This window comes from Protopterus annectens, chromosome 1.part1 (assembly GCF_019279795.1).
Source record: "Protopterus annectens isolate FY-2018-M chromosome 1.part1, PAN1.0, whole genome shotgun sequence".
NCBI classification, from domain to species: Eukaryota; Metazoa; Chordata; order Ceratodontiformes; family Protopteridae; genus Protopterus; species Protopterus annectens.
Genome location: NC_056726.1, coordinates 762722925 through 762745434, shown reverse-complemented (window position 1 = coordinate 762745434; position 22510 = coordinate 762722925). Strand labels below are relative to the sequence as shown.

Below are 22510 nucleotides of genomic sequence, written 5' to 3'. Positions count from 1 at the left end.
TACAAGGCTGTGTTATAAACACAAAGGGTAGTATTTAGTGTCTGGCTGTAGTTTTGCAAGGAAAGTGTTGAGCAGTGTGTATCCAGCTCTTAAGCATTAAGAACGTTACCACTTGCATAACTTTACTAGTTGCTCTACTGCAGTCAAAGGTTAAACACAAGTGTGAGATTTCTAACTTGCAGTGCTCTGATACCTTTGCATGCAATAAAAAAGGGAGGCTATGTAGCACTTCACACTTAAATATGAAGTTCTAGTGTTGTCTTTTTTTCTGCTTTTCCCCTCCTGCCTACCAACATTTGCATCTTTTGCACCTCCCTCCATTGGACTTAAGCCCAGTCATTCCCTAGATACTGGGAGGAATACCCCCTATGAAGACAAACCATTTGGAGGAGCATTCATTATGGCAGGTGTGAGGGTGTATTGTGCCCCTGCCTCTCCTCCATATTTACTGTCTAGCTGTGGGAGACGGGACTGCCATCCCAGGCTATTCTGGTTTCTGCCCCTCCAAGACTGGAACCTTGTGGTTGACTGCTAGTTGTCACTGCACACAAAACTACACTGTACCCCCAATCGGCAGCTGTACCTCATCCCAAACATGAGCTATGGAGGTATTTGGTTAACATGACCACTTGTGTAACAGCTTGAAGGGGCCTCATTCATTCACCCCTCACAGGAAGCATGCAGTGCTCCCACACATACCCCCCCTCCCAAGGGCTAGTAACAATCAGTGACTTGGGAGAACCAAATCCTTTTCACCTCGGTCATGGCTGATGCTATGTAAGGCTCTGTTTGCATAGGAACAGTCAGCCAACAGGAAGTCACCATTCCCTCACCCTGGATGGGTGTCGGTGTAAGCCACTTAACTACCAACTTCCTCTTTCCAGCTTTTCCAGCATCCAGGCCAGTACTTCAGCTTGGGTCATCATGCATGGTCACATTCAGAGCTTTATACCACTGTTCCATGGAGCCCCCCCCCCCCCAAGTAGATAGTTACCTACTAAAACAAAATTCTTGTGTTTATGGTTTACATTTGTTTTCTTTCATCCTAAGTACATAATTTTAATTTGTAATAATGTGGAGGCTCATTTTGGTTTGCTACTTTTGTTTTCAGGTTCTAGATTACCTGGTTGCACATGGCCGACTGTGCGAAAAAGGTTTTGAGCCAGCATTGGTAGAAGAAGGCTTAGAAATATTTCAGTGTTCAGAGGAAAAGGTAAGGAGCTTGATGTATGACTGCTAATTTTTTGTGTGTGCCATTTTTGTAAAGTCATGTGTTAACTTATTTCCTCCAGTAGAGCTCTTTTGAATTTGTACTCAAACTTCTAATTTGTGTGGCCTAAACATTTAAAAAAAAAATGAAGATACTGTGTTCTCCCCCCTGTCTGCCTCAGCGTTTGGGTTGTCTCTCTAAAGAAAGATTCAAGGTGGCAGAAAACATTAGAACTTCCCTGGCACTCGAGCTCCTCTCTCCCATAATTCTTTGAGCTAACTGTATTGCTTCAGATTTCATTTGCCACTCTCTTTGTAGCAGACATTACTTCACTTGATTGGTGAATTTATTAGTAAGGTAAGTACTATTTTTGGTTTTAAATTTTCATGTGTTTAGCTGTATAATTTCTGCTCCTGTTTCTTAATCTTTCTCTTTATATATTTATTTAAAAAATTGATTTGATGTTATCCATGTCACTATTCCTTACTTAGGGTCATAGGATCTGACATCGGATCCGAGCCTGCAACTTTACAGACAGAACCTAAACTCAAGCTCCTCCCACTCCCATAATCCCCTGCTGCCCTCTAACCCTCAGATCTTATTTGCCATTAACCACTTCAGACATTATTACCTTGGCTTACGCCCCAGTCCCGAACAGTCGCTTTGGAGTCCTTGGGAGGGGGATCTGGTCCAGCCTTTTCGGACCAGTCCCTGCCCCTTGTTGCTTCGGCTTTTGACAGTTCAGGGACGGTGCTATACAGGGGTTTTGAGGCAGTGGCATGCTCCACTCCCACTTCACAGGTGTTTTTTCCCACCAGGAGTGGAGAGGGGGCATTATCCAGCCCTTTGGCTTTCCGGGTAGCTGGAGCTTCCTCCCCTGTTCTCCAGGGTCCTTCACAGCCCCCCTCATTTTTGAGTGCTGAACCTTCTCATCCTGCTGCTGGTTACCGGCCTTCAAGGGGACGTTACCCCAATTAGGGTTTGCCTGTCTTCAGAGTCATCACCTGAGCCTCCGTCAGAGAATGTGCCTCAAAAGAGAGAACATGCAAGAGGAGGCACTCCCCACTGGAGTCCCTCACTGAGGATACTCCACATCTCCACCTGAAGATGTCTCCTTTGGAGATATCCTAGAGATCCTCAAATTGAAGTGCTGATGGTCCCCCCAACCACTGTCCTCCGAGGAGTCAGTGTTCCTGAAGGCATTCGGGACAGGACCGTCTACCACCTGGGTTTTCCCACCTGCTGATGAAGTCCTAGATCTTTTTGCCAGCAGGGCTTGGAAGGAGCCCGTTACTGAGGAGCCAGTGCCCAAATGAGCAGACAAATTCTTGAGTACTCCGTCAGACAGTTTTGGTCTAAGGGGTGCCAGTTGATGCTATAGTGGAAGCTGCTGCCAATAAAAAAGGAGTTGGCAGAGCAGAGTACATCTGTCCATCTTCCCAATAGTGAATCCAGGGTGATTGACATACATGGAAAGCGGGTTTTCGACTCGGCTATGTTCGGTCTCCGGGCGCTTAATTACTTGGCACATTTCACCCGCTTCCAATGGGATTTAGTTAAGGAACTCACCACTTCCCTTTCTGAGTTGATGGCTGCTGAGGACTTCAGCAAAGTGTCTCCCAAGCTATCCAGTCTTGCGTCCCTAGCTAATTCCTCAATGAGGTTGATTTCCAATGCTGCGGAGGGCACCTCTTGAGCGGCTGGCACAGGCATTGCTGTTTGGAGTTTTGCCTGGCTGTGCCTATGCGGGTTTGTGGAGTCCTTTAAAGTGCCATTCACCATTGCCATTTTTAATGAATCAACTCTCTTTGGTCCATTGGTCAAAGACGCACTTACCCGCAGTGAGCAAGAAAGGAAGACCTTGTTGACTGTGGGAATCAAATTTTCTAACCCTCAGCCATCCTTTTCTAAGACACAATGACCGACTAAGAAATTATGGTTCTGGAAGTCGCAGTCTTCCTTTCAGGAGGCTTAGGATGAACCCTCTTGTAGAGGTCAGGGGAGAAGGTTCATTGGGAGACTCCGCCCTACAGGTAAAGGGGCCCTGCAAAATCAGGGCTTCAGCGAACCCTTCTCTGAAAAGCCCTTTCAGTACTCCTGATGCATTGGCTGACTGTCCAGCCCTGGAGGCAGTTGGGGGTCATTTGTTTGTGCACCCTTTGGCCTGGCAAACATCACAAGAGATTGTGGGTGCTAAGCATCATTTCCAGGAGCTGTTTTATTCCCTTTTCCCAACTCCCCCCCCCCCCCCCCACCAGTCAGGAAGCTTCTCCCTGATTTGCCACCTTGCCAGAGTGAGTTAGTTCAGCAAGAAGTTTGCAAGCTTCTTCAGAAGAGAGCCATCCAAGATGTGCCCCCAGGACAACGAGGATCCAGAATTTACCCTGATTTCTTTTTGGTGCAGAAGAAAATGGGGGACCTACGTCCAATCCTGGACTTAAGCGAGTTAGTCCTCTCCATCAAGAAGTCCAAGTTCCGGATGTTCACTGTCAAGTTCATCATGCCCATTTTGCACAAGGATGAGTGAATGTGCTCTGTCGATCTCCAGGATGCATACTATCTTATAAAAATAGAAAGGCATTCCAGGAAACCTCTCCACTTTTGTGTAGGGGCCAGTCATTACCAATTCTGGACCCTGCCCTTTGGTCTCACCACAGCTCCCCGGGAGTTTACCAAGTGTATGGCAGTGGTGGTAGCTTACCTGAGACTGCAGGGATTCCAGGTGTTTCCTTACCTTGACGATTGGCTCCTCACAGCTCCCAGACACTCAGTACCTCCTTCACTTGTTCGACCAGCTAGGAATTACCGTGAATCTTCCCAAGTCGAATCTGATTCCGTCTAAAAACTTGGAGTTTATTGGCATCCAGCTAAATACTATCAGAGATTGCAGCATTATCCCCAGGCATGTACAACTAATCAGATATCAAGTTCAGTCCCTCCCAGATCTCTCTCGTTCTCATGTCTGCTTTATTCTTAGGGCTTTAGGGTCCTTGGCAGCGGCGATCTGTCTGGTACCATTACCCAGGGTTTACGTGAGGGTCCTACAGTGGACTCTAGTGGTCCACTGGTCTTCTGTGTCTCATTCAATGACAGCTGCCATCTGCCCGACTCCGGTGTGCAGACGTCATCTTCTTTGGTGGATTCAGTCTCCTGATCTCCTCGTGGGCAGACCCTTTTCTCTTCTTCCCACCAGTGCCTTGGTGACCAATGGTGCTTCCCTACTGGGGTGAGGGGGGATTGCCAGGGAAAGATGGTCCAAGGCACGTGGTCCCCTGCAGAGATCAAGCTGCACATAAACATACTGGAGATGAGGGCAGTTCTTCTCATGTTGCAAGCCTTTCAAGACTGCCTCCCTCTGGGTACCATTGCAGTGCCCATGGACAATATGGCAGATGTGTGGTACATCTGCAAACAAGGGAGCAGACGTTTTATTCTGCTTTGTCGCGATGCCATGAGAGTGTGGGAATGGGTTATGTCCTCTGGGTGCATTCTCCTTGCAGGTCTCATTCCCTGGGAGACCAACGTGTGCTAGCAAACAAGCTCAGCAGAGCTATCTTGATTCCTCATGAGTGGTCCCTGAATCCCTCAGTGACGAAAGACAGCTTCCTTTGCTGGGGTCAACTGAGTTGCGATTTGTTTGCTTCCCCTCTCAGTCACAAAGGAGCAAGTATTTCTCCCTGATCCCCCAGCCAGCGAGTCCCCCAGGGATGCTTTAGTTCACAATTGGCCTCTGGATCTCCTTTATGCTTATCCTCCTATACCTGTCATTCCCAGAGTACTTCAGAAAGCTCTACACCTCAAGGCTTCGTGATCCTCATTGCCCTCTTTTGGCTTCAGCAGATGTGGTTTCTCCCTCCTTAGGTCTCATCTGAAGTACCCCACTTAGGTACTGGATCCCCTTCTGGATCTGTTATCTCACCCCTCTCATCTTCTGACCTCAAACCTTCAGACTCTTCATTTATGTGGTTGTCCATTTCCTGTAATTTCCTGTTAGGGACATCATTCTGGCCTTTCACAAGGCTTCCTCCAGAAAGGTCTATGGTACTAAGTGGAAAAGTTTTTCTATTTGGGCCCAGCAGCAGAATTTGGATCCATTTTCGGCTCCCATTCCAGACATCTTATTATTCTTATCTTCTCTCTTTCACGATGGAGCCAGTTTCTCCACTATTAAGCTGCAGCTGGCGGCCATCGCTAATTTTCATGTTAGTGATGGACCTACTTTTAATCTCACCTTTGTTAAGGCCTTTCTGAAAGATGTCTTCCTGCTTCGGCCCCCTGTTAAAGATCCCTCTCTTCCTTGGGACCTCTCATTTGTTCTACAGTCTCTTGCAGAGTCCTTTCGAGCCTGCTGCGACTTGTGAAATTAAGTTTTCATCATGGAAGACTGACTGACTTGGTGGCTATCACATCAGCAAGATGAGTTTCTGAGTTGTAGGTTCTCTCAGTCAAGCCTTCATACATGATTTTTCACAAAGACAGAGTGGCTCTCGGGACTAATCCCTCCTTCATGCCCAAGGTAGCCACTGAGACAAATTTAAATCAAACCATTCGCTTACCAGTTTTCTTTCCTAACATTCTAATAAAGGAGAGTATATGTCACACACACTTGACATACATAGACAGTTACGATTCTGTTTAGACAGAACAAAGAGCTTTCGCAAATCTGACCAACTGTTTGTAGTTTTCTCAGTTAACAGACTGGGTTGGGCAGTGTCCAAAATTACTGTTTCTCACTGTATTTCTCAATGTATCGCTTCAATTTATACCTCTGAGGGTTTGAACTTACCAGGAGCCATCAGAGCTCATTCTGCTAGATCTGTGGCTAGGTCGGCTGCCTATTTAGCCCAACATTCGTTAGATGAAATTTGTGCTGTAGCTACCTGGTCTTCTCCTCACACCTTTATTGCTCATTGCAAAGTGCATCTTTTAGCTGCCCAGTTCTTTGGCATGTCCTTTCATGAGACCTCCCAGGATTGTATGGTAGCTGGGGACTCTGACCCTGAAGTGAAGAATAGTGACATGGATAACGTCAGATAGTTATGTACCTACCACAACTTAGCGTCTGTGTTATCCTATGTCACTATTCATCGCTATCTCTCCCTCCGTCCTTCCTCCATCCTGTTGGACCTAGAGGAGGTAGATGTGTAGTATCTAGTGGTTCTGGTGTACTCTGGCTGTCTTGTGGCTCTAGGGCAACCTTGATCAGAGGGTTAGAGGGCAGCAGAGGATTATGAGAGTGGGAGGAGTTTGAGCCTAGCATCTGTCTGTAAAGTTGCCTGCTCGGATCCGATGTCTGATCCTATGACCCTAAAGTGATGAATAGTAACATAGGATACCACAGATACTAAGTTATGATAAGTACATAACTCTTTTTGGCTGTCTCTTACTTTGAGGGCTTTTGTGTGTGTTATACAGACATCATCTGTGCATTAAAACAATGAAAAAAGCTTCAGGCTTTTAGAAATATCTTGTATGTGGGTATAAAATCCTGCCACAAGATCCATGCTCTCAGTATGTTTGTTGTTTAGGACATGATCACCTAAATACTGACTGCGACATTGTGCCTTGTTTAGTCAGAAGACTTTGACAGAAAGAATAAATGTATTTTTAGAGGCCTTTTTCCAGAGTTCTACTGGAGAATTGGCCAGATTTTCTATGGAGTTGCATACTCCCCAGCCACCCAAAGTCTCTGAGAAACAGGGTGCAAACATTATTAAGAAAGATAAAGAGCAAGACCAGATGAGAAAGTCATGGGCAGAGACAGTGGTTCAAGAGGAAGAGAGAAAAAAAGGGAAGAAAAATCTTCAAATTTCTCCTCCAGTGGACTGCCCAGTTCTGAAAGTAGTCAGACCCCAAGGCCTTCCCTGATCTCTGCTCCAGTCTCTGTTCCAGTTTAGCCCTGAGCCTTGGCTTCTTTGGCCAATTCTGCTCTGATGGTCATTGTGGATCTTCCCCAGAAAAGATATCTTCACCAGAGTCTAGATCTTCTGGGAGGGAGTTCTCAATATATTTGACCTTGTGTTCTCCTTCAGCTGTGTCTGTCTAGTCCATTAGGTCCTCCAAAAGCATTGTGGATATTGAGTGAGGTAAGATGGTGAGCTTTCATTAAAATCCAGATAGCCATAAGAGTCATTCCCTCCCTTCAGCTCTGGGGTAGAGAGAGCTGGTCCAGTCACACACCTCCCTGTTGCTCCCTCTCTGGTTCCCATATTGTGTCCTTTGTTTTCAGGGCTAGGTCCCGCATCCCACCCCCAGTAGTTCACCTTTTGGTGTTGATAAATGTAGGCCGTGCTATGTCTTTGATGCAGTTGATTTTGATTTCGTCAGAGCCATTGGCATCTCACAGCTGAGAGTTCTGCACCAATCATCTGGAGTGTGGTTTGAGTTTGAAGGTTTTAGAGCCATCTGTGGCTTTATGCACTTCAGTGCTCGACAGTTGTGCTCTATTCTTGGTCTTGTATCCATTTGGGTCATCTGCATTGGGTGACGAATCTTCAGATCCTCTATTTTGCCTGCAGCCCCAAATTTGCAATTGACTTACTCTCTTCCTCTGGCTTAGTCTTTTGTGTTTGAGGCATTTGAGAAAATTTTAGCCTTTCAATCTGCTTGAGAGGGGACTATCACCTTAATCTTGGATCCTTCCCAACCACCTGGCTTATCTTTTTCTATTGCTACTCATCTTTCTCAGGGACAGACTTCTAAACAGAGCCTGAGATCATCCTTTGCTCAAGGTGCCCAGCATACTTCTGACTCTTCCGCTGTCCCTGAAGAGCACAGAAAGTTTGTGTAATAGCCTACACATAGACTCCCCGCAGTAGTCCTTCATGGATGACACTGACCTTAATGAGGAGAAGGAAGTGTCTCCTAGATTTCTCCCAGGGTGTCCTATTCAATGAGTTAATGGAAATATTAACTCAGAGGGGGAACCGGCCCACTGATTCCCCTATTTCTGATGAGAAAGTATTTGTCGTGGGCTTTGGAGCAGGCTTTTCTGCCTTCTGTATGGCTCCTTCTGCAAAGAATTTGATAGATGCAGGTTTCAGAGGGCTTAATGTGATCTGGATGTTAAGGAACCTATTCTTTGAAAGCTAGATAAGGGTCTTGTCCTTCTCAAGGATCACCCACACTGGAGCAACTGCCCTCTAGTGAATTCAATTGTTATCGCAGCAGCCATGAAGAGAGCATTTGGAGGAGTGCTCCACTATCCATTCCCTCCAACCAAGAGTCCAGGGTGATGGACCATTTTGAAAACTGTGTACATGCTTCAGGAACTTTTTCCCTACAAGCACTGAATTATATCTTGCATTGCACCAGATTCTAGAGGGATTTAACTAATCATCTGTTACTGTATCTAGGCAGACAACAAAGATGAGGAAGTCCATGGAGGCATAGCCGGATACCTTGTTGTCTATTACCAATGTTAGCATGTGGCTACTTTGTAATGCAGCAGGTGGGGTATCTAGGGCAGCAGTCCTTGGCATTGCTGTATGTCATCATGCATGGCTGTGACTGTGTGATATATTGTGTGTAGCTTTAAAGCATCTTTGTCAACACCCTATTTGATGGGTCTTCCCTGTTCTGCCCTAAGGTGACAGAAGCTTTGTCAAAGAGCAAGCAAGAGGGTAAAACCTTATTTGCAGTTGGACTTTGCTTCTCTGTTCCTCAAAGACCCTTCTTCAGGAATCATAGAGTACAGAAGCAACTCTGCTTCAAAAAGTCCCAACATTTTGTCACTGACTTTTCTTAGACAGCACCCCCCCCGGGGGGAGGGGGAGCTGTAATGGATGTGACACTAGAGGGTGAGAGAGGGTCTGCAAAATCAAGGTTTTAGAGGTCCCTTTCACTGATAAACCCTGACAGCATTTGAGATTTTGCCCGCCTGAATCCCTTTGGAGGCGGTCGGGGAATGCTTGTCTCTTCACTTGCAGTTGGAAGGCTATCATGGACAATTCATGGGTGAAGAGAATAATAGAGGCTACATAATACAGTTCACAACAATGCTAACCCCTAAATACAAACCCCGCCAAAGAAGGGCTGTTGCCCAAGAAATGTCATGGCCGGTAGAAAAAGAGAGTTGTCCAGGAGGTTCCACCAGGCTGCAAAAGATCCAGAGTCTACTCAAGATGCTTTTTAGTTCAAAAGAAGAACAAAGACCTTTGACCCATCCTGGACCTCCACAACCATATAGGTTCATAGGCAACTACCAGGTTATCTACCCTTGCGTAAATTAATCAAACTGTGTATCTTCTGTCTGTCAGGTAAACACCTCAACTATTATGCCAACCCCCAGCAGGTAAAATTTCCACTCTCAAGGTTAGCATCACTATGCCTACTGCACAAGAAGTTGTGCCTGTTCTGAATCCGCCACTGTCACTAATTTATTGCTCATTTGGCTCCATGGCAACTTTGATATTCTTGGTAATTCATACCAGAGTTTCCATGAGTGTTCTGCAAAGGAGTGTATCAGTCCATTGGACCCTACTTAACACATCCTGTCCACCATCCATTCAAGTTATCTCCCTCTGTCTACATCACATCTCTTGGTGAATAACCTCCCCTTTGGTAGCACAAGGATGTTCATGTATCCTTCCTTCCCCCATGGCCATGGTGACCACAGATGATTCTGTGTTGAGGGAGGTTCATTTTGAGGGGTGGACAGTTCAAGTTGCATCTTCTACAGATGAGGGCAGTCCTTCTAGCATTGCAGGACATTCAGGACTACATTACCCAGGGTACAATTTCTGTCCAAACAGTAGAATCTGCTCATTTCCATTATGTTGAGAGGCCATGAGGGTTTGTTGATGGGCTATGTCTTCTTAGTACTTTCTCACAGCAATGCACATACCAGGTTAACCAATATACTTATGAATAGGTTGAGTCACTGCATCCTTTTATGTCACAAGTGGTCCTTCAGTAAGCCAGTCACAGTGGAAATTTTCACTTGCAGGAGCCAGCCTTGCTGTAACCACTTTGTGTCCCCAAACAACCCACATAATTCGAAGTGCAGCAGTTAAATTGTCCTCATCACTCAGCGTTGATGGTCAACAATGGACTGTCTTGTCATACTTGGCCTCCAGGCCTCCTTTATGCCTACCCCCCCCCCCCGTTCCACTCATAACAAAGTTTCTTCAGCAATCATCCTTATGTAACACCAAAGTAATCCTCATTGCCCCTTCTGTCCTCGACAGTTCTGGTTTCCCTTCCTGTTGCTTTACCTTTTATGACATCCTTCAGTCCTGGATTCTCTTCCACATCTACTTTCTCAGCTACCAGGACAATAAAGGCTCTCAATCTGACCACATGGTTTCTTCAATTCCAGCGATGGCCAAAGATCATTCCCTATCTGCCACATCTCAGAAACCTTCTACCAGCAAGATTTACAAATGGAAAAGGTTTACTGTGTGAGTGGCTGAAAACAGAGTCAACCATTTCTTTGCTCTCTTCTACTAGTTTTGATTTTCTGGTGGGGGTCTCTCACTGTGGTGCCAGCTTCTGTACTATTAAAGTTCAGCTAGCATCTGTATCAAATGTTCATGTAGGCACAAATGAGTCATCAGTTACATTTCTGAAAGTCTCTATAAAGTCTTTCTAAAGGACACTATTCTCTTGAGACCCCCTATTAAGGATCCTACTCCACTTTAGGATATGACTGTGATGCTACAAGCCCTTATGCAACCTCTGTTTGAACCTGCCTCTTCTGTAGGGCTTTAGTTTCTTTCCTGGAAAATATTGTTTGTGGTAGCAGTAACCTCGGCTAGATGAACATCTGAGCTTCAAGCCTTGTTGTACAAACCTCCTTACTTGATATTCCACAACAGAGTTTTTCTTAAACCTAACCCTACCTTTGCACCTGTAGTAGTTAGTCAGCCTTGAACCAAACCATACATTTGCCTTTCTTTTTCTTTTTCTAACTATTCTAATGTGATGTTGTCAGTCTCGCCTTTATTCTCAATGATGGCTCGGATCAAATCCATAGGATCCATCTCTGCCTTTTACAGAAGCTCTAACTTATAAATAATTTTTTTTAAATATGTTAAGTAGTAAGATTACTAAGTTGCTGTGTAAACAATTGCATTCTAGTCTTAAATTTGTACTGTACCTAAAGTTGCTATTATCTGTATAGTGGAGCTTATCTCCCCGGGCCTCTACTGAAAATGGACATATATCCAGTTGGACTAGCCCGGTCAACAAATGTAAAATAAATAAATGCTCATTCCAAATTCAGAGCAACCTGTGATTCCACCATCCTTGGAAGTATCCTGCCATGATGCAAACCTTGGAATGTTGGTAGCTGGAAACTCTGTCCCAGCTGTTAAGATGGATGGAGGTGACAACAAAGGATATGAAATTTATGTACTTACCTTAAAGCTAGATCCTTGTTGTCCCTCTCTGGTCATCTCAACATACCACCCTCATTCCCCCCTTCCAGATTTTTACTGTGGTTTCTTTAGGGGATCCCTTTCCAAGATATTTCTATCTCTATAGGACAAACTGTAGCTGAAGCAGTAAGTTAGTGCAGGGGATTATGGAAGAGAGGAGCTCATGTGCTGGAGAAGCTCTGAGGTTTTTAGCTGCTTGGATCCATCTCGAGGTGGCTAGCCCAACTGTCACAACTGTTGAGATGGATGAAAAGGGGCAACAAGAATCTAGTAATGTGATGTCAGTCTTGCCTTTATTCTCAATGATGGCTTGGATCAAATTCATAGGATCCATCTCGGCCAGCAAGTTCTGGGCTAAATGTTTTTTTCTGTTACTAAAACCTCTTTTGTAAACTTAATCTCTTGTCTTAATTAGACTAGTTTAATGTAGTTTTTGTATATATTCTTACTATTATTTTAGTCTGTAGACAGTGAGTGTTGATTCCCTTTGCTTTCCCTATTACCGTCCATTTAAGTTCAGGGACGTTTTCTTTTCCTTTCTTTATCATCTGTTTGAGTTGGAAGACAATTTCTTCTCTTTAAAAAAAAAACAAAAAGTTTCTTCTGTTTAAAAAAAAAAAAGAGATTTTCTATTTTTCTGGAACTTTTCTGTCCATTTAAATTGGAGGACGTTTCTGGACATGTGTGTCTGTGTGTGTGTGTGTTTTGTTTCTAATTTTCTTAACTGTTAAAAATACCTCGGAAACCAGAAGGGGAAACCTCTTGGTTTCAAAAGATGTGAACAGTGTAGGAAGATGTCCTTCAGTGATTCACACACCTTGTGTGTACTGCTTGGGGCCTCTTCATCTCCAAGAATCTTGCTCCATATGCCTTGAGTTTAACCAAAAGGCTGCTATGGAGCAAAAAAACAAACTGATTTTAAAGGGACTGCTGAAAACTCCTTTCTCTGAGTTGATTTCTCCAGAGTCCGCAACCCCTTCTAAGTCTGACAAATCATGAAAACTTGCTTCTTCAGCACCAAAGTCCTCGTTAGAGCCAAAGCAAAAAGTTCCATCAGCTCCAAAAAAAACCCATAGAGCAGACAGTCATTTCTGGATCCAAGAGTTCATTGGAGCAGCCGTAACTATTGGCTCCGCCCTCTTCATCTTTCACTGAATATAGATATTGGAGCTGTTTACCTTTATTGGAACCAATACCTTCTCGGCTCCCATGCCCCTTTTTGACTAAATCAAGGTCTCTGACCTTTTCTATTCTGTCTACCAGGAATTTGTCTGATGATGATGTGGATAGGGTAGTGCAGAGGCTTCTAAAGACTCTGGCCTTGGCCAAGTTGTTACTGGTTCCGAAACCAATGGAATGGGATCAGATGAAGTCCTCCCCATTGGCGCCAGCTCCTCCTCCTATCCATACCCTGGTTTCGGAGCTGGAAGATTCAGATGTCCAACTTGTCTGTTTTGGATCCTGGACCCATAGGTTCCTCGGATCCGATGTCTGCCCCATGTGTTTCCTCCTATTCAGAGCAGGAGACATGTAGGAGCTGACACTCCCCAGCCAGGTCCACTGAGTTAGTTCGGATCTCTCTAGATCCGACCATGCCTCTGGGGGTTTCGGTGTGGGTTAGTTTGGCTCCTGCCTCTGCCTCAGAGCTTCTGTCTTCTGTGCCAGAGATTAGTTCGGCTCTGACAACCCTATTGTCTGATCTGGGGTGTTCTTCGGAGCAGGGGCAAACTGCTTTTGCGGTTATGAGGAGGGTTTTGAGTACATCCCAGTCTCGGACGCAGTCTGTCTCAGAACTTCCTCCCAGTTCTGTACAGGTATCTTTGCCTTTTCATATACCCTCCACAGGACCACAGAGACCCCAAGCCTCAGGATGTCCAGCAAGGGGCATCCCCCCTCTTCTGAAACTTCCACAGACTTACCCCACTGAGGAGGTCCCTTGGAAGAGGACTTGTAAGAGCAAGCATCTCAACTCCACAGAGGAGTCGGGCACATCTGATACTGACCTCTGATGCAGAAGGGTCCCCACGTTCACCTCCTGAAGATATCTTTTTTTGGAGAAATCTTGGAAGTTTTAAAGCAGAGAGGTGACTGGCAGTCCTCATCCCCTTCAGCAGAGAAGTCAGTATACCTGAAGACTTTCAGGTCTCGCCCCTCAACCTCTTGGGTGACCCCCTCCTCCTGATGGGCTTATTGAATTAATCCCTTGGAAGGTTTGGGAGACCTTTTGTCAGCAACCTTTGCCTTGTGATTGCTAACTACTTGACCCACTTTACCAGATTACAGAGGGATCTTTTGAAGGAACCGTCAGACTCCCTTCAAGGAGCTATGGCTGCCAGTCACCGCTTAGCTCGCCACCCTCAATTCAGTCGTGAATTCTTCCATGAAAATCTTATCCTATGTAGCAGATGGAACGAGTAAGGCTGCAGGTTCAGGTATTTCTCTTAGGAGGCAGGCCTGGGTGCACCTTTGTGATTTCTCAGAGCCTTTCAAGTCTTTCTTCATCAATGCCCCTTTTGATGGCTTCACCAGGTATGAACAAGAAGGCAAGACCTTGTCTGTCATTGGAGTACGTTTTTCCACACCTGCCAGACCCTTTCCCAAAGGTTAAAGAGGTAGTGGGAAGATGTGGTTCAGAAAATCACAAAGGTCTTTCCAGGACCCACCTAGAGACAGGGGAGAAACAAAAATGAAAGACTCCGCCCATGCAGCAGGGGAGGCTCACAGAATCAGGGCTCCAGAGAATCTTTCTTTGGTAGCCCTTTCAGCACTTCTGAAGGGGTGCCCGATTGCTCGCCTCTGGAGGCAGTTGGGGGGAGATTGTGCACTGTGAAACCTGACAAAAGATAACAAATGACAAATGGGTGCAGGATATAATATCCAGGGGATATATTATTCCCTTCTTCTTCCCCACTCCTGCAAACAAATCGGTTCCAGATGTTCCACCCACTCAGAAGGAAGAAGTGACCTTAGAAATTCAAAAGTTACTAAGAAAGAGTCATCCAAGAAGTCCCTGCAGACCAGAGAGGATTCGAAACTTACTTGAGGTTCTTTTTAGTTCTAAAGAAGTAGGGGACTGGAGACCCATCTGGGGACTTAACAATCTGAACAAATCTGTGAAAAAGATCAAGTTCTGAATGGTGACACTCCCGCCGATACTTCCATGCTTGGAAAAAGACAATTAGATGGGCTGTATAAGACCCTAAGGATGCATGCTACCATATATGAATGGAAAGGTGATCCAGAAGTCACTTGCACTTCTGGCTAGGTGCCGGTCACTACCAGTTTTCAGCTCTGCCCTTTGGCCTCACTACATCCCCCAGAGTGTTCACCAAATGCATGGCAGTGGTGGCTCACATGAGATGCCAGGGATTCCAGATGTTTATATATCTGGATGACTGGCTCATAACTGCCCCTACCAGGCATCTCCTGCTGCAAGCCAGGGACAGTACTCTGCAACTCTGTTCCTCCCTAGGTATTACCGTAAATTATGAAAAATCTGCTCTAGAACCATGTTAGAGTTTGGTTTTCATAGGAACAGACATAAACACAACTACGTTGATAGCAAAACTTCCACAAGACAGAGTAGATGTTCTCCGCCATTATGTAAGACTGTTGATCAGAAAGAAGCGAGCTCTGCCAAACTAGTTCTCCAAGTACTGGGAAAAATGACAGCTTCAGTAGACGTTCTTCATGTTTCACTGTTGCAGTCATCACATTTGGGTTATCCTGCCAGGGGTAGCCCTCAGTCGGACCAAATATTAGAGGCTTAGTATTTCTGCATCGGTTGCTGTCACTCCAGCACTGACGTCAGGTCGTCAGTGGTATAAAATCAGGCAGCCGACGCCATTACATCAGTCTCTCTTGCCAAGGAGCCCGAAGCAGAAGCAGTTCGCACGAGTGCTGGTTGGCCGCTACCCGAGTTTTCATTTCCGAATTGAAGTTGACGTCTTCTAAAGCTAAGTACCCCATTGGGGATCCATTTTTCTTGCTCTAACCAGTGTCAGAAAAAGTTAACAATTGTCTCACCTGTGGAAAGCAAATACCACACCGAGACTTCCATTCTTACTGCGTCACCTGTTTAGGCCCAGAGCACGATGTCCCCCGCTGTCATTTTTGTGCTTTGCTCAACGCCAGAACTGTATGTCGTTGGGCCCTTATTGCAGCTAGATATTTTCGCTCTCAGTCCCCGAATTCTGATATGGTTTCGGTAAGCCATCTGACTACCGATCTTCCGAAAAAACGTAAGTATAAAGACAGACCGCACAGGTCCAAAACTGCCAATGACGCTTCCATTAAGCTAGTCGTCAGTTCTCCGGTCCTCAGTGAGGCACTTTTGCAGCCCCTGATGCCCGCTTCTGTGGATTTGCAGGCCGCTACCAAGACCCTTTCGGAGTCCGGTATGCAGCGAGACTCTTCTTCGACTAACGATCCTGCGGATGTCTCTACCTTGGATGGGTCCGAAGCCTCTGAGCAAGCGCCGGCTCCAAGGAAGTACTTCGCACTACCGATACTCGACACAGACCGACGACTTCTTTCACGTCTTTAGTTCTTTCTAAAACAACTGAGTTTCTAAGGCCCAGGGTACGAACCACGCCCAAAAAAATGACGACCCAAGCTCGGGCACTCACATCCTTGCCTCAGTCTCAAATGCTTAAAATGGTGGAAGACATTATTATGCTTATTAGGGGAAGCCAGGCTACCCCTTCCAAAAGAAAGAGACGTGTCCCCAGTAGTTTTATCTGAACCAGAGTCCGATGACTCTGATGCATCTGAATATGAAAAAATGCAACCCCTGTCTGCTTATGAGGATTCTGATACAGAGGAATCCATTCCTTCTGCCTGTCCACCCGAGGATTTTTCATTTGGGGAAACCCTACATACTTTAAGGGAGCATTTCCAGTTGGAATGTCAGGACTGTCTTCAGTCAAAAAAGAGACTCTGAATTCTTAGATCTACCACAGCACAGACCTTTGGCCATTCCTCCTGTCCTGGATGTTGTGGATGATGTTTTTATGGAATCCAGTCCGACTCCTGACACCCTTCCTCCTGCTCCCAGGAAACCTGACAGGTATTACAGAGTCCCTGACTCTCACAAATTTCTTTTCAAAAATCCTTTTGCTGACCCTGAGGTCATCTCTCAAGGACTTAAAGGAATCAAAGCAACTTCAGCTAAGAATCCCACCCCTTCAGACAAGAATTCCTGAGCATTAGACAGCTGGGATAAAAAAAGTATACACCTCTGCTACTCTTGGTATTGGAGCATTAAATTGTCAGTTCCACATGCTGAAATATCAGCAACATACCATGGAAATTCTCAAACAAAAAAAGTCTTATTTTCCTGCTTGTGCAGAAAATAAAAAATTACAATAGTTAATGCATTCTGCAAGTCAAGTAACTAAGCACACCTTACAATGTGGTTTTGATGCCCTAGAAGCTTCTTGCAGGGCATCAGTCACTGGTTCTGTCCGTAGAAGGCATGCTTGGCTTAAGGAACAGACCTTGCCAGACCATGTCAAATCCAAATTATTGTATGCATCCTTGAGCAAAGACAGCTTATTTGGCACCAAGGCAAAAAATGTCTTAAAAAAAGATGGAAGAAAAAGCTAATTCTATGCAGACAGACTTCTTACAGATCCAGCCACTGAGGTTCAGTAGGCATTGCCCCTCCAAGCACTGGTCCTTTCCTGCTCCCTCCAGGCCAGCTCAGCCCAGACCCAGGGGAAGCAGACCCCCCCCAGACAACAGCCCCAGGGAATGCAAAGATCTAAGCAATGGAGTTCCTCCTCTTCAAAAACAGGGAGTGCAAAGCCATCCCCTTATGATAAGAACTCGCAATGACTTTACACTTCCACCCCTTACCTCTGCCCACCTGCTTGTGCCCCTAGGAGGAAAACTCTCCTTCCATGCCAGCAACTGGGCCACCAATACCAACGACCAGTGGGTCCTCAACATAGTGTCCCAGGGATACAGATTTTATTTCCACACTCCACCAACCCCAAAAGGGTTCCCAGATCTTCCTGCAAACCAGTGGGCAGAGGCCAAAAAGCAAGTCCTTTCCCTGCTCGCCATGAGGGCAATACAGCATGTTCCTGCAGAACAGATAGGCCAAGGTTTCTACTCCAGACTCTTCCTGATACGCAGAAAAGAGGACACATGGCGCCCCATCCGCGATCTATCCATTCCAAACCCCTTTCTGGTGATACCAACATTCAAAATGCTCACCCTCCAGCAGCTTCTACCAATGCTTTCCAAGGATGCTTGGTTAGCCACCCTAGACCTAAAAGAGGCCTACCTACACATCCCAGTCAGAGAATCATGCAGGAAATATCTGCGTTTCAGGGCAGGAGCTATGCACTTTCAGTTCTCTGTGCTTCCCTTTGGCTTATCCACTGCTCCCAGTGTTTTCACAAAATGTCTGGCTCCCACCATTGCTTTTTGCAGACAAAGAAATATTCAAATTTACCCATACTTAGGTGACTGCCTGATTCAGGCAGACAGGAAAAGCTGCTACAGCACCTGAGTTTTGTAAAGGACCTACTCACCTCCCTGGGGTCTACTGTCAACGAAAAGAAATCAAAACAAGTCCTCACACAAAAAATTGTATTCCTGGGTGCAAGCCTGGACACACCATCCCAAATGACATTCCTTACTCCTGAAAAACAAGCTTATCTGACAGGCTACTTCTCTCAACTAGCCACCAGAACCCAGTTATCCGCAAGGAAAATCCTGCAAGCTCTAGGGTTCATGGCCTCCTGCATTCTACTCATTCCATATGCCAGACTGCATATGAGTAAACTACAGTGGTACCTAAAAAGCATTTGGTGTCAACACTGTCAAGACCTGGAAACTCTCATACCAATGATACCTTGTCTAAGGAAAGATTTCCTTTGGTGGGGAGCAGCATGCAACCACAACAAGGGACTTCCCTTCTCACAACTCCATGCCGCCCAAACCCTCACCATGGATGCATCAGACTATGCCTGGGGTGCACACCTGGACGGCAGGTGCATTCAGGGCCATTGGAGCACAAATCAAATACATCTGCACATCAACCAAAAAGAGATGCTAGCTGTTCAGCATGCCCTGACAGCTTTCAGACCCCTACTCTCCCTGGGGCCTCTACTGATCAAAACAAACAACACCACAGTGATGTGGTATATCAGCAGGCAGGGAGGGACTCACTCTTATCCTCTCTGCAGGCTCGCCATGACCCTTTGGCACACGGCCTCAGCCATGCAACTACACCTGCTAGCACAATTCCTGCCAGGCTCTCTAGATTCTCTGGCAGGCAACTTAAGCAGAAACCTGCTAGACCCACACGAGTGGCAGCTAGACCACAGAACCTTCACCCTTATAACCCAGAAATGGGGCACCCAGAAGGTCGACCTCTTTGCCTCCCACTCCAATCATCAGCTCAGAAAATTCTTCACCAGGGAACCTCACAGCAAGGCATGCAAAGTGGATGCTCTAGCCTTCCAGTGGGTAAACCTCTGTCTATGTATTTCCCCCTCTACCACTCATTTCAAGGGTACTGCTCAAAATAAGGGAGGAAAAACCCAAGGGCAGTCCTGATTGCCCCATACTGGTCACGCCAGCACTGGTACCCACTACTGCACAGCCTGTCACCCCTGCCACCATGGCACCTACCTCAGATCCCAGCACTCCTGAACCAGAGGAATGGAGAATTTATGCATCCCCAATTGCAGGCCCTCAACCTGGCTTATTCCCTATCCTCTCCTCAAGCTGCCAGCCTAAGCAAACAAGTCCTAGATGTTATAAGTGAGGCTAGACACCCCAGCACTAGAAAATCCTATGCTGACAAGTGGAAAAGATTTCGCACCTGGATTCAGGCTAAGGGAGCAGGGAACAGCACACCCCTCCCTACCTCTCATCCTGGATTACCTGGCAGGCCTACTACACAGGGGTCTGTCCTTCTCTTCTATTAAAATTCATGCCTCTGCCATCTGTGCTCATTACATCTCAGAGCCACCTCTCTTCTCACACTCTCTCATCAGACAGTTCTTAAGAGGGGCTAACAACTTAAGGCCACCCAGAAGAGCTCCTACCCCAGCTTGGGACCTTACATTTGTGTTGGAAAAGCTCACCCTACCCCCCCCCCTTTGAACCTGCAGCTTCAGCAGAGTTAAAATTTCTCTCTTGGAAGACAGTCTTGTTTCTGGCCATCACTTTAGCTGGAAGAATGTCAGAGCTACAAGCATTCACGGCTGTAGAGCCCTTTATCATTTTCCATGCTGACAGGGTCTCCCTCAGGACTAACCCATCCTTCATGCCTAAAGTGGTGTCCAGTGTGGCTCTCAACCAATCCATTCATTTGCCCACCTTTTTCCCTAACCCACAAATCAAGGGTGAAAGGATTCTGCACACTCTAGATGTGCACAGACAGCTCGTATTCTATCTGGACAGGACTAAATCTTTTAGAAAAACTGATCAATTGCTAGTCATCTTCACAGCAGGGGCAGAGGGCAAGGCCATATCCAAACAAACAGTCTCCAAATGGATAGCACACTGCATCCATTTCTGCTGCAAATAGCATGGGAAACCGCCCCCAAAGGTGGTCAGGACACATTCCACCAGGGCAACCTCCACCTCTGCAGCTTTTCTCAGAGGGGTCCCCACCAGGTGGACATCTGTTCTTACCTTCACCAAGCATTACCACCTGCCTATCTCCTCCAAATCCAGGGCAGTCTTTGCCACCGCAGTCTTGCAAGGCATCCTAGCCAGCCCCAAGTCTTCTTGACTGCCTCTGCCCTTTTCTTCAGCTTTGGGAATCAGCCCAAATGTGATGACTGCAACAGTGAAACACGAAGAACATAGTACAGTTGTGTACACTTACCATAAATGTAGATGTTCGAGTGTATTCACTGTTGCAGTCCTGGTTTCCCTCCCTCCCCCTCCCCCTTTTCTCCCTCTCTCTCTTCCTCTCTCCTTACAGGGAATTTTTGGTATATATACTTTCTACTGGTGGTGTTCTTTCACCATAACCTAGCTCCCTATTTGGGGGCTCCTGACAGGGCAAGAAAAACTGAAGTTATGGCATCGGCTGCCTGATTTTATATCACTAATGACCTGACGTCAGTGCTGGAGTGACAGCAACTGATGCAGAAATACTAAGCCTCTGGTATTCGGGCTGACTGAGGGCTACCCCTGGCAGGATAACCCAAATGTGATGACTGCAAGAGTGAATACACTCAAACATCTACATTTATGGTAAGTGTACACAACTGTACATGTTCATCGTGTTTCACTGTTGCAGTCATTACTCATGGGTTATCCTGCTGGCAGGCTACCCGCAGTCGGCCAGAATTCCAAAGTCTAGGTCCAGCGTCGGTTGCTGTCGCCTCTTCCCTGACGTCAGTGTGCCAGGGGTATAAAAGATGCAACCGACACCATTTTCTTCAGTCTTTCTTGCCGCGCGGTGCCCGAAGCAAAAGCAGTTCGCAAGTGCCGGTCGGCCGACTCCTGAGATTTTCAAAGTTGAATTTCAGAACCGAAATCTTCATTAAAGCTAAGTACCCCATTGGGGAAACTTTTTTCTTGCTCCAGACCAATGTCAGAAAAAGTTAACAATTGTATTTCTTGTGGGAAGCAAATACCTCATAAGGATTTTCACTCTTACTGAATTCATTGCCTAGGCCCTGATCACAACGTTGCTAGCTGTCGGTTTTGTGCTAGATTCAACCAACGCACTATCAAGCGTCGGTTCGATTTTGCCTTTCATTACTTTGGCCGAAGATTTAATTATATAATGCCGGCAGAACAGTTGACAACCAGAGTTTACAAAAAACGCAAGGACAAGGACAGGCATCCGAGGTCCAGAACCGAAGACGAAGCCTCTTCTAGGCCAGTCGCTGGTTCGCCAGTTCTCAGTGAGGCGCTTTCGCAACCCCTGGCGCCCACTACCTCAGAGCCACAGGCCGCTTCCGACTCGCACATGGAGCCGACTAGGCCTCTGGATACTCAAGGTATTGGACACTCGGAAATCAATCCCTCAGATGGGTCCGGAGCCGCTGAGCAGGCATCGGCTTCTGAGGGTGTCTTCAGACCTACTCAACTATATATTAAGCTATCCACAGCTTCAAAGGCAAAGACTAAAGCAGCTCTAAAGACAAAGAAACAAGTACAGCATTATCCTATTCAGACTTCCATGCCTGTCTTCAGACCTACTCAACTATATATTAAGCCATCCGCAGCTTCAAAGGCAAAGACTAAAGCAGCTCTAAAGACAAAGAAACAAGTACAGCATTATCCTATTCAGACTTCCATGCCTAAAAAACAGAAGCTCAAAATGGCCGAAGACCTAATTACTTTGATCAGGGGCTCCCATCCCCCTCCTGATAAGAGGCCTAGGCAAGAGACAGAGTATGATTCTTCTGATCAGGTATCTATTTCCTCTGATTCCTCTTCTGAACAGGAATTCTCCATGCTTCCCTATGAGGATTCTGATGCTGAAGAATCCATTCATTCAGCCTCTCCTCCTGAGGACTATTCCTTTGGGGAAACACTGCATACTATGAGGGAGCATTTCCTCTGGGAGAGCCAAGATTATTCTGAGTCTAAGAAAAGGCTCAGAGACTTCCTGCTTCTTCCTCAGCATAGACCCCTTGCCATTTCTCATGTTTTAGACATTGTAGATGATGTATTTTCAGAGTCTGGACTATCCCCTGATTCTTTACCCCCTGCACCTGCTAAGCCAGACAGATACTACTGGGTCCCGGATTCTCATAAATTCCTATACAAAAACCCCGCTGCTGACCCAGAAACTATATCTCAGGGTCCCAAGGGGGTTAAGGCTTCCACTGCAAAAAACCCTGTCCCCTCTGATAGGGATTCTAGGGCTCTAGACAGATGGGGGAAAAAGTATACACTTCTGCCACCCTGGCTGTAAGGGCTTTAAATTGTC

General features: G+C 46.1%; 1 protein-coding gene across 1 annotated transcript in view; it reads left to right on the top strand.

The window, feature by feature from the left end:
* Positions 1 to 22510, top strand: part of UBAP1 (ubiquitin associated protein 1) — a 776235-nt gene that overhangs the window by 659559 nt on the left and 94166 nt on the right. Inside the window, exon 6 of the mRNA XM_044078004.1 lies at positions 1112 to 1213. Coding sequence (XP_043933939.1) covers positions 1112 to 1213 — 102 coding nt within the window. The remainder of the gene's footprint in view (positions 1 to 1111; positions 1214 to 22510) is intronic.